This window comes from Antedon bifida, chromosome 3 (assembly GCF_963402885.1).
Source record: "Antedon bifida chromosome 3, ecAntBifi1.1, whole genome shotgun sequence".
Taxonomy (NCBI): domain Eukaryota; kingdom Metazoa; phylum Echinodermata; class Crinoidea; order Comatulida; family Antedonidae; genus Antedon; species Antedon bifida.
In genome coordinates this window covers 28,141,292-28,160,205 of record NC_136228.1, presented here as the reverse complement: position 1 = coordinate 28,160,205, position 18,914 = coordinate 28,141,292, and the positions used below count along the sequence as shown (strand labels likewise).

The 18,914-nt window shown below is 30.2% G+C and overlaps 1 protein-coding gene across 3 annotated transcripts in view; it reads right to left on the bottom strand.

The window, feature by feature from the left end:
* LOC144836889 (pre-B-cell leukemia transcription factor 1-like) overlaps nt 1-18,914 on the bottom strand; it is an 85,638-nt gene that overhangs the window by 15,760 nt on the left and 50,964 nt on the right. For all 3 annotated transcript variants that reach the window (XM_078691807.1, XM_078691806.1, XM_078691805.1), the window contains exons 3-5: nt 18,440-18,690; nt 17,067-17,257; nt 1,190-1,325 (exon numbers count right to left, since the gene is read on the bottom strand). In XM_078691807.1, coding sequence (XP_078547933.1) covers nt 1,190-1,325; nt 17,067-17,257; nt 18,440-18,690 — 578 coding nt within the window. The remainder of the gene's footprint in view (nt 1-1,189; nt 1,326-17,066; nt 17,258-18,439; nt 18,691-18,914) is intronic.

Below are 18,914 nucleotides of genomic sequence, written 5' to 3'. Positions count from 1 at the left end.
AGTTATCATCCTAAATTTTAGAGTTAATACTGTAGTTATCTTACATACCATTTTCAGAAAAATTGGTAATTAAAATCTTGAGTTATCTTTATCATCAATATGGGCCAAAATAATAATAAAAGCATGCCGGGCCTATGTTGCTCTCTTTCTCGCTCAGTTCTAAAAGGGAAGGAGTATATATTAAAGATTACAGTAAAACGGTATCAGCTTCACAAGATATAATATTATATGATTACTATATTTAGTTGAACACTATATCAATCGCCACAATCACTACTTCGGACAATTAGCCTATCCTTCCCACTAATTTCATAGGCTACACTTTATAAATAGAACGACTGCTATTTATGATGCCTTTAATTTAGTTATACGATGAAAAGCAAACTTTACATATTCTGCTTCACGATTTGCCTTCCGAAATGTCAGAGTAAAGAGGTCAAAGAATATTTCTAAACATACACCTAGCTGCTGGTGATAGTGATATGATGGATAACACACTAGTCAGAGGAAGGTGTCTTTGCCATACTATTGGTATCCTTATGCAGAATACTTTACTCTTATCCTTCAGATGAGACATAAAGCAGTTGGCACAATGAACATACAATGCACGATAAGGAACGGTATTTTTAAAGATTGTCTCCTGTAGCACTGATCACGGAACTGCACTGTAGCTACAGAACCAACTCCGAATTTAAACTCAAAATTTCTTCTCGATGTTTATGCATTGTTGTTCTCTTTGGTTCTGCAAGTTTTTGTGTATTTATGAATGATTTTTAGATTTAGATTTTTATTTGATGTGATTTAAATGCTATATTTTATCTTTTAATGTGCTACTTTGTAAGAAGGTAACACTGGCTCTTAGTTTGCTCTTGTGTTTCCTGCCACTTTGTTGTTGTGTTTATGTTTTTGGCAATAAACAAGAATTTGTTTAAAGGTCTGCATGGTGAAATCAAATGTTGATAGTTTGCAGTACACCACGTATATCTAGTTCTGAAAAGAACTGTTGAGTTTCTTCACGTTTCGATCAATATACTTTGACCATCCTCAAGAGTGAGAATACATGGTGTACTGCAAACATTATATCAACAAGAATAAGAAGATCATGAGTCTATTGATAAAAGGCTGCTGTCTTCCTGATATATTCATGCATTCATTTTTATAAAAAACATTACTCAGCAATAGATTTTACCTGTGCAACTGTAAGTCCACATTTCCTGGCTAACTCCTCTTTTGCCTCTTCACTTGGATACGGATTACTAAGGTGGGAATAGAAATACTCATTCAGGATCTCTGTTGCTTGTTTGCTGAAGTTCCTCCTTTTTCTTCTGCAAAAAAAAAAGTAACAAGCTGATTATCTTCTATTCTAAATAATGTAATACCTCTTTCTAGATGGATGGTTGTATTGTACTGTGTGTGAGGGAGGTCACCCAACTTACAATTTGTCGTTTTCTGCTAATTTTCTTCTTGAATACAGTCAACTCTCCCTTGATTGAATACCTGGTCTAATTTAAAATGTTTTTTTGATTGGTAAAAATGAAATTGAGATCTCTTGGACCTTACAAGCATTTCATGAACTCTGGTATTGTTGGGAGGGTCAACTGTATTACCATTTCCAATCACCCTTTATTATTTACTTACTTATTTAAAATTCTATAGAGCCAAAAATTATTGTTTATAAGTTTATATGGAGATAATTTTTTCATTAGTCTGAATATTGAATGCTCTATTTAATAATAACACAGGCTTTCAACGAACAGGTTCAAACTTCTCTAGCAAAAGAAAATGGTCATAACATGATTTGAACCTAGTATTTAAACAAGAGCATTAACCTAACGGGTACATTACTATTTATAACAAAGTGGTAGTTAGTTGGCATAATTAGTCGGTATTACTCCATCTAACTGGTGATGTCATCCAGTTTACATCTGTATTTAGTAAACATTAATATCCTGACGTGGCCTTCACCCGATTTAAGCTGATAGGACTAGACACTAAGTCGTCCCCAGTAAAAATTCACAAGTTGCCCAGCTGACAAGCTCTTAGTCAGATAGAAGGGAGGGTGGTTTTGTTTAATACTCAGTACTACTGTACAGTCATGGACCTATGCTAAAGTAGGCAGGACAGAGGATTACTGTATGTAGTGGTAAATCGAATCTCTCTAGTGTTACTACAAACTAGTTCAACAATAGCATAGTAAAAGCAAGATTTAGGATTAACTGATGATGTTATCAGAAAGTAGATACAATAGAATAGAAATCTTTGTGACATCAGAGTATATTCAGGGTAAACCCATATTAAGGGGACACAAACCCCATATTAAGGGGACACTTTCCACATGAAACAAATAAGGGGCCTAAAAAACATGTTTTAACACAACAACTATTCACTTTGTTGAGTCTCGAAATAATTACAATTTGTACAAATTATTGCAACAAAGTTAATGTATAAATTTATCAATTTGGATAGAGACGAGGCTACAAGGAATGAATAATAGATCTTTAAGCTTTTGTGCATTTATTTTTCTCTCTTAAATGTTAACACAATCTTAGATGTATAAATAATTCACAATTGCAGGTTTTATTATCTATTACCTTGCACAATAATTATATAATAATTTCTCGTCTATTCTAACAAAACCAGACTACACAAAACAAGCATCTTGTCAACAATTTATTTGAATTGTTAATAAGATTGTGAAAAGGTCCCAAATTGTTCATACTTTTAGAAAACAAGTTTAGGCCATTCCTAACTGTATGGGAGCAGTGGCATGTATTTGTATTTGGAGATGTACTGTATGGTGTCAAAATAAATACAAGCCAGATACTTTTTATCAATTAATGCAAAAATAAAAAAGGAAATTCAGTTTTACTAAAATAAAAGTTGACTATGGCATGAATTAATATTGATTTGTTGAATTTTAAAGTCCCTTAATTTTCTCGATCACATTTAGTTTGTACAAATCTTAAAATTAAGTATGTGCAAAACAAAGGTATAAGAATTACAAAAATGTAAACATTTTAAATTACCAATTTTATGTAAACTGCCTCGTTTACAGAGTTGCAGTAATTGCCGAAAACTGGAAGGCACAGTCGCATTTTTAAGCATGATTGATGGCCTATTTCAATATATTCATGGGATTCTCAATTTATTCATGGGTAGTAAATACCTATTTGAATCTATTTGAATAAGTTTTGTTCTTTTTTGTTCAAAATTCTGTAGAATACACACAATTGTTCCATAAACCATGGATATTTTTCGCATGATTTTCAGAAACGTTTGGCATCTAAAAAAAGGGTTGAAATTTTAAGTAAATGCCTTCCAATCGAAAATAATATCTTACTGTATGACAGTAGCCATTAGACTCCTAGGTTAGATTATAATTTAGGATAAAGGCACTTTCCAGCACTCTGATATAGTGCTATATAATTATATAAATGTTGAATTTTATAGGACTTTTTTTTAATGGTGATGTTACACAAGCAATTGAGATGTTTTTTTTCAAATTTTATTTTAGCAGATTTTTGCAAACAATATTAATAACAACTACTGATCCAAAATCTAAAATAAAGATGTTTCAGTGACTGTGTAGTTAATATATATTTTTTTTTTAAGAAAATGTAAGATGAAAAGTACTGCAGACTTGGCTGTATGCTGTGTTTCTTGACCAGTCTTCTTTTTTTATATGAATCATGTTTTAAAAGTGTTCACAGTAGCCATTAATGAGAGGCATTAAATTCATTGACATTAAAAACATCCAAATGAAATAATTTCTCAACACTGTAACATTATTCCAACTGTCAACATGATTATCATAGCCATATACATACATCCCATACACACGTTGTTCGCACCATTCTCGGTCTTATAAGCGCAATTAATACATCTTTTCGATCATCGCTTCAAAAGTGAAAGTAGTTTGGTGGATCGAGTGCACATATCTAGTGTGATTTCTAGACTCATGACCTAATGTCATGTCATTTCCTTTGTTGTTGTATAATTATACGGCTGGATACTGTACAACATTTTTGACAATTGAACATACAAATCTAACTTAAATTTAACTTTTAACTTAAGTTAAAAGTATTCCATGTTGTTAGCAGCAGATAATAAATTTTTCTTAATTCTTTTTCTTATTATTATTATAAGTTATTAAAGTAAACAGGGGACACTCCTATCAAGGAGACATTTTTAACGAACAAAAGACAATTGTATTTGAACACTATGGCCAACAGCCTGGCCACCCACGTTAAGGACACGCTTTGTTGAGTCTTAAAGCTGTCCCCTAAATGGGGGATTTTATTCAAATATAGCATGTCGTGAAATCAAACTTCCTATAAAATTTGCCCTAGGTCTCTAGTTATAGGGACTACGCAAGGATGGGAAGCGCTGGATGATGGCAATTACTAAAGCCTACTTTTAGACGGCGAATGCCCCAGCCTCCTGTACAAAAATTGTCTAGGAGCAATAAACTACATATTTGCTGTCATTTCAAAATGTCAAGATCACTTGTGAAAACAACTATTATTTTGTAATAAAATGTCTTAATGTTGTGTTTACAAAATGAACATTTCACTGCCATAAAATGTGGAGAGGGTAAACAGTGCTTAGGGGGATAGGTTCATGAGGAATAAAATGTCACACTCAAATGAACACCAGCTCCCTTCCGTCTTGACGCATCAAGTTCCTATTGTCCTTTTTTATGCCAGCCTGCCAGTTTTCATTTCGGTTTTTTTTAATGCAAACTAAAGCTAAAGAATTATTATGTATGAAATGCCATTTGTGCCAAAATATCTAACTTTTTACCAATATTAAGTAAAACCTAGACAACTATAAACACTGGTGGCAGCACTGACATAAAGTTGCTAAGGACACTTACTAGGAAATTTACAGAAAGAATATTCAACAAACAAATTACATGTATGGTTTTGAAGAGAATTTATACATTTAAAACATTCTTTTTTTTATACTCATGAAAGTTTTAATTTTGTTTTATTAGAATGCAACAGAACTTTGCCGTATTATCCTTTTAAAGCCTTTAACCTTCTGCGGGCCTCGTTCGTTACCATGTGTTCACCGCTAAGTAAGAATGCATTACTGCTATGTGTTTTTACTGTTCTCTCGTGTGCCGATCTGTATAGTAATGGGCCGCCGCATACTAGAGCGGATAACGCTTTTAAACCCAAGGGGTACGTAGATGATCCTCTTCAACGAGCTGTCTCCCTGGGGTTGGACCTGAATCATAGGACATCGTCAATTTTTCACATTAATAATTTTAACTAATGATTGTACGACAGGCATAAAACGCTACAAAAACTAATTAATATATGTCATTAATGTATTTCTTTATTGAATGTCTTTGATATTAACTACTAATTTGGTATAACTTCTACAATAACCAATTATGATTACAATGAAGTGAATAAGTAAATAAGTAAATACAATACAATAAGTAAATATTTTTAGTATGCCTACTAATGTATTAATGTTACTATGTTTTATATTTTAAACATATTTTAATTGTCCCGGCTGCTACGACCAAAAGAATTTCCCAGATTGGGATAATAAATTTCATTGAATTTAATTTAATTTTTGGAAATAATAATATGTATGATGTATGATGCTAAATATTATCGGGACATTCAATAAAAAAAAAAATTACTCTAAAAAGTACAGTAGAATTAAAATTCAAGCTACTACTACTAACAACAATAGAATAGAAATAAAATTTAAATAACAAAACAATGCTCTAAAATTATAATCAAAAACATATTTTATACTATGTACTCTACTGTAGCACTAACTTTTTTGTTTTAATTATTCACGAAATATTTTATTTCATCAGTACATTTTACTAGCTGTGCATTAAGTGAATGTTGATAGATTGAATTTTTTTCCTCGTTGTAATTTACCCAAAATGCATTGCAATTCATAGGCTATAAATCAAGAATGATGGTATAGTGAAGCTTGAAATTCAAGCATGGATTACAAAAATATTCAATTGAGTTAAACACCGCTTTCAATTACAACCATTTTCAGTATTCAATTTTAATGGCTATGTTCTGTATCTCTCTAATTTTAGATGGTTTTTTTATTGAGGTTTCATCAGATTTCCAATAAATGTGATCTATTATTTTAAATACCAGTACATTTTCACACTCATATTTTTTAAAAACCAGTTTCATTCTACAAAGTGAAGTTGATTTCTACTCCTATTTTATTTATACATTAAAAAAACAATTTTTTTAATTAATATTTATTATATCATTATTAGCTTTCATGCCCATATATCTTACCAGATTGTTTAATACCATGGTGCTTGGTGTTGTTTTTTTGTAATGCTGTTGTTTTTTAAATGTTTATATTTTTATGCTAAAAATGTATTTTAGTAATGGTAATTATTGTAATTTTACCTAATTTTTTAACTTTTAATGTTTTTGCATGTCTTTTACCATTTTTAACTATTTTAAACATCAATGTAATTCAGTTATTTCTGCGATGTTAATAAAGAATATAAAATACAAGAATACCTCCACCAAGTTACCTCTGTCTATGTGGTTATGTTTTCACACCACTTATGTTTGTCTATTTGTTTCACAGTATTTTACTGTTCATTTTAATTTTTGTTCAACCTCAATTTTGTCCTTAATTCTTTAAATTGAATTCCTTATTTTATTGAATTTTTAAATGAGTAAAATCATCTTCCATAATCTGTTTTGCTTGTTTTGGTGTATGATACTAAACTTTAAATTATTATTACTGTACTTGGTACTAAAACAAGGCCAAGGTTATAAAATACAATTACTGTTGTATCACATTCTTTGCAAGTTCACAGCCACACCACTTTTATTCATCTACACAACTGAAACAACTTAACTGTTGTAAAACCGTACCCAACCCATTGTCTGACAGAAGAAAGGGGGTTTGTGAAATTCAACCTACTTTGCACGTGTTTCAAACCGTTTAAAAATATTATTTGTCACGAAAAGCAATGAATGCAATTTCCAAGGCCGATTAAATACCGCATCTCTAATGCTCTTCTTATAAATAATTTGTTAGATTGGTGGCGGAGAGATTCTAAAGCTCCGCTTTTTATTTTACATAAATACGTATGCAAAATTTACAAAAATACCTTCAGGATATACACCAATAAGGAGTTAAGACGTTTTGGTAATCACAGACAAGATGTACGCTAACGAGACAAAAGTTGATTTGCATTCAAATAAAGACGAGAATCATTAGTCGAAGGTGATACCAAGTGTACAATAATCCGAGCAAATATTTTAATTGGTTTTAAAATACACAACTACAATGTAACATACGACTATTAATCATTCACGCGATACATCATTTTATGCATAATCAACCGGTTATGATCTTTTCAAACAAAATAACAAATTTTGGCGTTTTTAATGATTTCAAAGCGTTGTTTTACCCTTTGGCTTCAAACCATTTGCATCTCGTTAAAGCAAGGTTTCTACAGAAATCTACATAAGTATGATATTTGTGCCGTTTAACTATATTCAATGAATAATTTACTGGGAGTTGTCGCTATAGTATTTTTTCACTACAAAGAGTTGGATTCATTACTTGCGGTCATTTTCGGTGATTATTGAAAATAGAACAGGGTTCAACGAAGAATCATTAATACTTATCTCATGCATCAAAAGTCAAAATTAAATCTTGCTAGGTCATTAACAAAAGTTAAAAGCTATTCATATTAACACATTAATTTGTATTAAAACTGTATGTAACAAAAGTTCACGATGAAAAAATGTTTAGGAAGATTTTAAAAAGAATAATAAACACATTACTACAGAAGTAACATGATTTATGATTTAATATTGTTATGTATTATCTATTTTTATACATAGTATATACAGTAGCAATTAGTGTACAGCAACAACATTTCCTCTGTCAAGGGGAGGGGGGCTTATATTTGAACACTACACCCAACCCCTATTTGTTATAGTACTTTGTAAAAAAACATTTTTTTTTTAATGGAATTTTTACTTTTAGGATTTAGTGTAATTATACGTTATTAAATTGTGTATTGTGCAATTGTAAAAACATACATTTTTAGTATACTTTCGTCAGATACAAAAAACTATTTATTATATAACTGGGTCATGGAGAATAATGCGGTCTGTTCTTCCCCTTGCTTTTATATACAAAGTAAAGTTCACCAGACTGTGAAATCTGAATAAAACAGGATCTACTAACTTTCTTATTACTATGGTGTTCTAAACAATGCCACGGATGATCAGTATTAGGAGATATTGTACGAATTATATTCAATATTCAATGGTGAAATGATGAATCAAACTTGACTGACTAGGCCTTACATTTAATTTTAGTATTGCAACACGCAATACAAATATTGTTGTATGTAGACTTCTTGTACTACCCTGTTAATAGTGCTAAACTAGCTGATATTAATTTCTAAAAATCTATTACATGACTAATTTAAGAAGTTTTTTATGCAAACTTTTTAAACTATATGATTTGTATTATTTTCCTATGCATTGTAAATGATGAAATAAAGCAATTTTTTCATCATCATATTATTGCTTATTTTAGTTTTGAGTATCACTGTTGATATTTTGATTTAGTTTTAATAGTAAGTCTTTTTCTATAATAACACATACAGTAAATGGTAATTAGAAAATTGAAAAATAAATCTACATCCTAACTGTATTCGATGATGCCATAAAACGAAATTAACAAATCCTATTTTGAATTCCCATGATAAACCTAAAGGATTAAAACGTACAAGCAATTTAGTAGTGTATATTAAAATCATACAATGACCATTTCATGATAAATCTAGTACACGCGTCAATGTGTTCCCTACTAACGTGTAATCAGGATTAACGAGTCTGAGTGGCGAATCTTTACCCCCTCCTTGTCTCGTTGTAACAGACACTAGGACAGGTGTCTCCATACTCAATTGTCTAGAGTGCTAAGTTCCTATATAGGGAGGGTACTTGGCTTAGTAAGAGCCACTCAACTTTGCAACATCAAGATCTGTCAAAAACGGATGTAGCACTCTCACAGAGTCAGGCAATCGCCTTACATGGGTTAGTAAACTCGGAAACTTTTTCAAGTGATTTTCTTTTTAAATCTATAAGCCTTTAAACAGGTATTTTTGCTAATGCCTTCTGCTTCTCCTAGCTGCTTTAACTAATTGATCTCCCTCATACATCTCATGGACAACACAAGCCTACCACAATCCTAGTGCTAGCTCACTTTTAAATCCTTATAACTCTATATTTCGCGACTACTCTGTTTACTGATTAAAATTCTAATAACTTTATCTGGAGTTATTTATAAATTACAGTAAGTTGAATTTCTTTATTTCATTCAAATCGACTGATTGCTATTATAAAACACTGGGTAAAGCCTGCAGATCAATCATGCACATTGAAATAGGAATAATATCAAAATTACTGATCCCCGATTTTACAAAAAAAAGTTATTTACATTCAATAACAGAAAACTGACTATATTGTGAATTCAATAAAACTACAGTACAGTTATGTACTGTAGAGCAGTGTAGTTTTAAATTGTTAAAAAAAACTTACTAAATTAAAAGTAATCAAAAACATTATATAAAGAAATAAAACAAATATGTATGATAATAATTAAAATATCTTAACTTGGTAATAACAGATTTTAAATAAAGACAAATTGATAATTTTTACTGACATGTTACATCAGTAACTGTGTGTGTTTGTGTGCATAATTAAATGGAATTTGTGATAAAGTCAGTGTCATTTTAGCCCAATCACCTAAGCCAATGAGTTCGGAAGGTGTATGCATATCATTAGCATAAAATTAACATATCATTAACGATTTTTAACAGAAACGCTTGTGATGTAGCAGAGCATATAGAAGTCGTTGACATTAATGGAGTGATGATGAATAGTCATGGGTATATAGCTTAAAGGTACAATGTATCAAAATGACACTCTACTCCACACTTTTCGCAGTTTCATATCTCATTAAAGGTAATGTAGGTAGGTGAATCAAATTAATATTAAGACTTTTACAGTTAATAGGAAAAAAAAAACAATTTTCTTTTTCTGAATTATAGAATATAAATGATGGTTCAGTTAATAACATAACATACATCAACAATAATAATAGACATCTATTATCGGCAAAATCATTTAAAAGATCTTTTCGACAAGATTGATTAAAACATTTGTTATATATCAATTTGCAGAGTAAAAGAAACTAGTTATTTCAATAAAAAGTAATAACCAGTACGCAAGTTTCCATATGACATAGAAACTCACGGAGAATAAATTTTAAAAAGTTGTGAATTCCTGTCCCACACCTTATCTACTAAAGTGACATGATTTCAATCTCTTAAACCACAGACTCATCACACTGGACAAACATTCTAAATAATGTTCAATTTTAAGCCCATTAAGTCCCATGGCTTATTTAAGCTAGCACCGTAGAAAACACATTTGCACGCAGAATGTTGCAGTGTGTTACTTATGGGAATACACATCACTGATACAAGCTGGCGTGGTGTTGTATGAGAATTGTTAAATAATAGCATAATATATTTTTATTGGTAGATTTTTGATACGGTCAATATTTTATGTTGGGAAGGTGGCTGTGTTTACATAGTCTTCAATGAGTTATGGTTAAACTGAGTATAAGTGAATTTTTTTAATGGAATTAGAATCGTTATACTGTAGCTTAATGTATAAAACAAATATTAAAAGTTTGACAAAAGTAAGATTGTGATTCTTGAAAATTTATTTCAAGAAAAAGTAACATACAATTTTTTTCAAGGTTTTCTATGGTTAAAATTATTAAGACCATTATTTGAATATATTTATAATTAATTTAAATATAATTATTTATTGAGCAGTAATTTATATATAAATTTAATATCTTTACTATTGTATGGCGTAAGTTCAACATATTCAAATTTTATTTACTACATGTACTTAAAATGGACATTTCAATCAATTCATTTTGAAGAATATTAATATTAAATTATATTAATTAATAATATCTGTAATTAGTTATATGGCATACAACAAATTCGAATTTTATTTACTACAGTACAATGTATTTTTTTTAAAGAATATTTTATTAAAATTAGTTTATTTACTAGCAGTAATATAATATTAAAACTAATACAAAAATGTTTTGCTTGATACACTCTATATAACTTATCATTAATTATTATTCACAGGCTATCATGCACTCGTCAGTTAATCAACGTTCTCTTCGTTTACATCAGGATGTTTTACTGTCTCTGATTTCATCAAACTTCCTTAAACAATTTCCCGAATTACCCATGTTGCAGAATCAACATCTGACTGGGTGTCGGTTTTAATTTTGGCAATGCATTTACTGGTCGATACTGTGTCATAACTTTCCTATCAACACAATTCACTATTTGCCCTATTGCTTTTATAGAACTTTTGCTTTATAGTTCAACTAGGTTAAAATAACGTACAACTATAATGTGTTCATCGCTTGACTTGTTCATCTCTGTATTCAATTATAAAATTGTTACTGAATGCCAAACAACATTTTCCTTCATGTTTGCAACATTTTACATACTGTACCCATTTATACCTCCATGCTCACCTCACAACCTAATTATTTAAAATTTTAAAAGTTGTTATGCCTTTCAAGAATAAGTGATTTAATACTTAATAATACCAAAATAATACAGGCAGCTTCTACAGTTTTTCAATATTTTCAATCATACCTAAAATAACCCACGATATTAAATTGTAATAATTGTTTGATTGAATAAAAAGAAACCCAAAGTGAAATGAATGCAAAAAATGAAAATGAAACGAATTTAAAAGAAATTAATGTAAAGATATGAACGCAAAGATATGAACGCAAAGAAATTGAGGTAAAGAAATAAACACAAAGAAATGAACACATGAATGAAAGAATCTGTAGAAAATGGTGTCTGTTATATAATTTTTAAAATGCCAAAGTTGCAATTTAACTTTAAATTTCTAAATTTCATATGTAATTTTTGGATGAAACCAATTCCATCAAAAAGAAATACATGAAGTGAAATGAAATGAATAAATAAATTGTATAAATTTTGATTCCAATTGAAGTGCAGTTAAAGTACTTACAGTTTTTACTTATTAATTAACTACTAATTACTGACTGGTAATAAGGCCTAACAGAACTTGAATAGGATTAGCTTTTAACAATACAGTTGGTTTTCTTATAGGTGTTTCCAATCATTTGCCTTGAAATTAAAAATGAAAGTAGAATTAATGACAATTAAGTAATCATCATCATCCCTTAATTACAGTACATTCAATTCTACCTCAGAAACAATTTTAAATTATGCATAATTAAAGTTATTAAATAACAACTAATTAGTGTAATTATTTGCAACTTATCTCTGATATTACAATTTGATAACATTGAATAAAAGCTGTTTTTATTGATTTATTTACATTTTAATTTGCTTCCTTCCAATACAAATTAAGAGTCTACACATACTTTTTTTGTATATTTTACAAATTTACAAAACTTAAATTGAGTTTACTTTTTTAATATAAAAGTTTAAAAAAGAAGGAAAAGCTCGATTAATTGGAAAAAATTATATTAATTACAACTGTACTGGCGGTGTATAGAGTAGTGGGGCACTGACCTAATGTTTCACATCACCTACGGTAATTGACACATTCGTCATATAAACCTGCCTAAAGGCTCTTCACATTTTAAGGTTTATTTGACATATTTTCATTTTGAAACAAATATTAATTTCATCTTATATACTGTATTGCATGTATCAATATTGCAATTTTGGAAGAAAAAGAGACCCAATTAAGTTGTAAGAACATTTATATTAAAAATATATCTTCTAAATCTTATTGAATAAAATAAATCCTAGTATATAATTATAATAAAACATATACAGTACTTACTTTATTTAAAAAATGATCTTCTTGATTGATCAATTTAACTAAGAAGTCTAAAGCTAAAATTATATAGTTTTACACTATGAACCTGTTCCTATTTGAAAAACCTAAAAAAAAAAATATAATAAAACCAATGTTGTTTGTGAATCGTTTGTGGTTCCATTTGTCGACAAATGTTTTGCACCTTTCAGAGACTTTCTGAGGTGAGGTCAAATTGGGGACCATGATTGCTAAAAAATGGCTCCACTGGAACAAGACCAGAATCAATTTCAGGTTTTTGAAACAAATTTTACCAATTTCAGAATTGGTTCTTTTGTAATTTTTTTTTGGACACATTTCTGCTGTCAAGAAAAGAAACATTTTAAAACTGTATTCTACTTCTTGATAGAAACAGGCTCTTATGTCATCCCCATTTTTTTTTTAACTCTTAAAACATATTTTATCTTGCTTTTCTACAAACAAGCTTTAAATTTAAGCCAATTTAACTATCTATAAAAATCAGACTTAAAACATAGGCATGCCGTCACTGTAAAGAGAACAGTCATAAAAAACATCAATAAGATGAATTCTGTGAGATTTGAACCTTTAATCTTTAAAGCATAACATGGAATCTATGCATCAAAGGTCATAGTTCAAAGTTTATAGCTGAGGTATTGTGGTTGTAGCTAAAAATTACATAAACATAATAATATAAAGTAAATGTCATGGATGTAATTGTGGTAGGTAGGCGATGGCCTCAAACACTTACGTTTAACATCTTCTATCAAGCCTACCACCCAGCCTAATTTCAATATAGCTTGGACCCCGAAAAAAAAACCCTCCAGTTATCTTTACATATATATATATATACCAATTAGTCTGAACTTTTAGATTTTCAGGCTACATCTCCAAAACAAAAATTGATGCAATCCAATTGAAAACATTAATATTATTCCTCACAGTAATTTAAACAAAAACTACATTTTTAGTAAAATAATTACTTATTTCTATTCATGTAGTTGTTGTTTATAGTACTCTCTTTAGAGATTAGGCCACTATTGGTTTATCCAGGTAAGAAAGCATGTTATCAAATGCACTGACTGTACTATATATAAAAAGGTGAGAAATCAAGCTTTTCTTTCAAACTTTGTTGAATTAAACATTTTCCTTTAAAATAATGATTGAAAGCTTTGGAATGCTTAAAAACTTTTGTTGTGAAATTCAGTTTACTTTTAATAAGGTCAGAAATATTTTTTTAAGCTGTTTTGAATAATAATAAAAATATCATAAATGAAATAAATCATACCACATAAAAACACTAATTTATCCATCAACATTATGAAGTCTGCTAACTGCATGATCAGTATTTTACAACATGGTTGCACAGTATTTATGATAACAGTAGTTTTAATAGTTTTTATATTTTTTTAACACCATTGTTAAGTAATATTTCATGTCATTGCAACAAATGTATACAATTAACGTGGGCAGACTTGTTTTTATATTCTAACAAGAAAAATATTTTCACATAATTTATATGTAAAATTAGAATTTGCTAAAAAATACATTAGCAACAATTAGTAAGGTGAAGATAAAATGTGGTTTTTTTTTCATTCTTTGATAACGTTTATGCTGTACACTCAGAAGTACATAATATTACATAATTATGTGTTAAATGCTAATATTATATGTACAGTACTATTTTTCATTAAAATAAATTAAGTTACAGAGACAGAGAGATAATTGTGAGAACACAAATTCAACAGGATTAAATACAAAAATAAGAGAAAAAACGTACAATTTCAATAACAAACAGGCTACAAACTTTGGGTGAGAAGCAGCAGGGCTTAGTGTACTCTACACAATATTTCTGAAATAATTTAACTTCCATCAGTGTAAAATTTGCGAAATCAAATACACGATGCATTATTCACATCATCTATGTATAGCAATCTGTGTATAAATACACTTACTAATTTAAATATACATGAATAGAAATTAACACATTACAAAGCCAAAACACTTAGGGATCAAGAGAAAATCCAGAGTTGCACCTGTTAAGACAAATCTCATTATCATATTCCCAGGTGCCTTAATATTCCATGCCCCATAACATGGTTAATGAAATTGGTTACCATTAGACTCCTGTTGCATCTTATAAAGTATCTCATCAATCCAATTTAAAAAGCGCCTAGTTAATACATCCCTTAAGTAACGCACACTTTTAACAAACCGGTTCCACAAGACACCACTAATAATGCCTTTGAGATAGTAATTCTCTGAAGGCTTCTTTGTTGCATACAAATAACATAGCAATCTTTTTTTAAAGAGAGAACGCAAAAAATACAAAACACGCATTAGATATTTATCTTCAACCTTTAAACGATGCGATCAAGCGATTGCCATGCGCAGTGTATTTTATCGGATAAATTGATAAACAACAATTTCAGGTTATTATCGACAAATATATTAATCTCATAACAATACACATATAGAAAGTTTAATCCGGTCTTTGAATTGTAAGTTAGAGATGATGTATAAATTCAGCATCAGTAAAGTGAGAGAAAATTGGTGGATCTTTTGAAGCAGCGAGTAAATTGAATGTATCGGAAATCGGCATAATGAAACAATCATTTACCTTGCAGACTGTGGCGTTCGAGTCTATTCGACGGATTAATATCTCATCCCTCAGAGGGGATGGCAAATGTACACGGATTTAGGGCTCTGGTAATTTGCTTTGAAAGCAAATTCAGCTCAAAGCTCTGGCACATTAAGCTAGAGGATGGAGAGCTGTGATAAATGGTCGCAACCGTCATTAACTGCGTCCATTCACCTAGTCAACTTGCCCGGCTGACCCCATATACTAGCTCATAAACCTAACATACTACAGCTTCTACAGCCAAATCACTCTCAATTTATTTCTATTGATTGAAATTTCTAGACTTTTAGTTGAGCATTGTATTATTTTTGTTTTAACCTTTACGTCAATTTTGTACACATGGCTCAATAATAATTATTGGAATGAAGTATAGACTACTAAAATATCCAAGAAATGTATTATATTTATTGTTTTTTTATAAGAATTATTATCTTTATCAATATACATATTGCTATAATTATCATTACACTAAAAGAAATAAGCAATAAGAAAAAGCTGTAATTGTTGTCATAAAAGAGGAATTAAGGTTGTTTAAACATGTTGCGGCTATTAAAGAAATTTACAAGCAGATTCTAGAATATTAAATAATATCAATATTGATATTACTACACAGGTAAATAATTTGAAAAGATAAATCAAACCGTTTTATTTAATTTTAAGTAAATTGAAATGCATATTTTTTTACATGCATTTTCTAAATTAAATGATTTTATTTGTATAGTGTTCTTGCGTACAGGTAGTACAGTTGAGTATACTGTAGTTTTTAATTTCAGTATCTTCATTTCCTAACATTTATTGGTATTCAGATTTTGTATACCCGTTATAATGTTTAAAAGAAGATAGTAAATTTATATGTTCAAAAAGTTAGCAATATTTTTAGCTGGTTGACATTTACAACCTTGGACGGATTTGAAACTGTGATAATAAATATTAATTATATTAAATTATCAAAAACAGCCAAAAAAAAAAGGGTCAACCTAAATGATAGTAAAAATAATAGGGATACCAATACAATTGGATTTCTGGAAGATAAATTTAACAAAGAAATAAAAAGTTTTGTAAAATGTTGTAATACTATAGCATTCACTAAGTTATTGGGCAGAGTTATCACTAACTTTGGTGGGTTAGGAACCAACTTAACCTGGTAAATTAACTAAGCCTTAGGGGGCCTAAATACAGAGATTTTACAGCTATACACTTCGTATATTTTGTTTTAAGCACACGGATCATGAATGTAGTAGGAGGATAGGCTGGGGTGTACCCTGCAAATTTGACGGGTCAACTCCGGCTTCCAAAGCCCCACTAAATTCAGATGGACAGCCATTAAAAACTTGTTAAGAAATGTTTAATTAGCCAGTTCTCCTCTTTCATAAACGCGCACTTTGAGGCAAAAGGTCAGTTCATTCAGTAACTCGCAGTCAGAGGTGCAAATATTGGGGACTAATGTACTGTACATGAACTGGTAAAATAATTTTAAACCAAGAAGATTTACATACCTTGCATCCAGAAATCGGGAACGGAGAATCATAACTGCTTCACAGGTACTTTGTTTTAACTGTACTTGAATTGCGTTAAATTTTCGTTGTATAATGTTAACCATACGTTCTATTTCTTTGGGTGCTATCGGCCGCGTTCGGCTCTGTTCTCGTAACAGATTCATGACATGCGTTGTGAATTCATTACAAGCCTATACAGTAAATAAAAATATTATGATTTAATAATGAATAATAAATATTTATTCAAACCAATTCAGTCTTGAATTCAAAACTAAGTCTTGAATTCAAAACTAAGTCTTGAATTCAAAACTAAGTCTTGAATTCAAAACTAAGTCTTGAATTCAAAACTTGATTAGTATAACTATTTGGAAAAAGTGAAGTTTTAGCCATTTAAAAAAAAATTAAGCGTTTTCCTTAACACTGTAAATAAAGCAAATACACAAGATAGAATACAATCTGAAAATGAACATTACTTGAAAACACTACAATTTATTTGATAAAGTCTCTATAGAAAGAAAGTGAAAAATCCTTTAAAATTTCAAACAAAAAGATTTAAATTAAAATTGTCGCCACAAATTCCGTAGAAAGGTTTTATTGTTATTATGCATTATGATGGAGTTCAGCCACATAAAGATTTTCACACCATCAACTTTTTACCAAGCCAAGGTCACCAAAGTGCCACACACTTGAGTAGGCCTACAGTAATATTAAAAATCAAAGTTGCACAAGAGGTCAATTTTATCCTCCTACCTCTTAAAACAATAATACTGTAGGACAAAGTGATTTTGGGATCTGTGATTGAACTTGACCTTATATGGAATTGCCAAGAAACCAAGTTCAAATATATAACAAATGAAAGTTTATGAGTTAAATGGAAGTGTCAGTCTTCATCCTATTTCAACAAATACAGTACATAACAATCATTCATGAATTATTTTATAACACACATATTGCTCCTAACTTTTATTTCATTAATCTACTGTTTCCTACTTGAATCAATGTCTAAGAATGATAGGCAATGCAATTCAAAAAGGCAACGCTTCAATTTTGGCCACAACAACAAATGTTTGACACAAAGCTGACTGTGCAATAGAACAAATAAGTAGAACTTTCACTGTTCAATAGAACGATATTGAATGGCACGTGATAAAATATTATCCAATCAGATATATAGTATGTTACAAAATCAAATAAACTTGAATACGCAAACCAGAAATGGTGTTGGTATTCTATATGAGTGTTGCCTACCAAGAGGGGGCAAAGGGCTAATGTCGGTTTATCCAGGTAAGCAGGCACAAAGTAAACTTAGCTTTTAATCAAATTTGCAATAAGTAAAATAAAATAGTAAATTGTAAACAAAAAGCAAACAATACCTGTTCATATTTATCTAATTCTGTGTGATAGATTTGCCTAATCTGTGCCAGTTTTGCCCTATAATCACTGTGTTCAATTGCATTTTCTGGTTGTCCTGGTCCACCTCCAGATGCTGCCGCTGCCGCCGCTGCTGCTGCTGATCCGCCACCCTTCTCTGGACCTGCAACACCTTCTGCTATCAACATGTTGTCTAATCGCATTAGTTGTGGATCTGGTGGCTCTTCCTCTTGTGTTCCTCGAATACTTAATACTGTAAAATAAAAAACAAAGGACATCGTTTAACTGGTTGTTGAAATTTACTAACAGTCTACAATACAATGTCTTACAGTCACAAATTTATTGTTTGACAGATCCATAATAATGAAAAATAAATCACTCTCACTGGCGTCCCATTTAAGTTAAACACCACCACCCCAATGAATCTCCTAAAAAATGTAAAATTGAAAAGCTTCAGGATACATTTATAAGAAATAC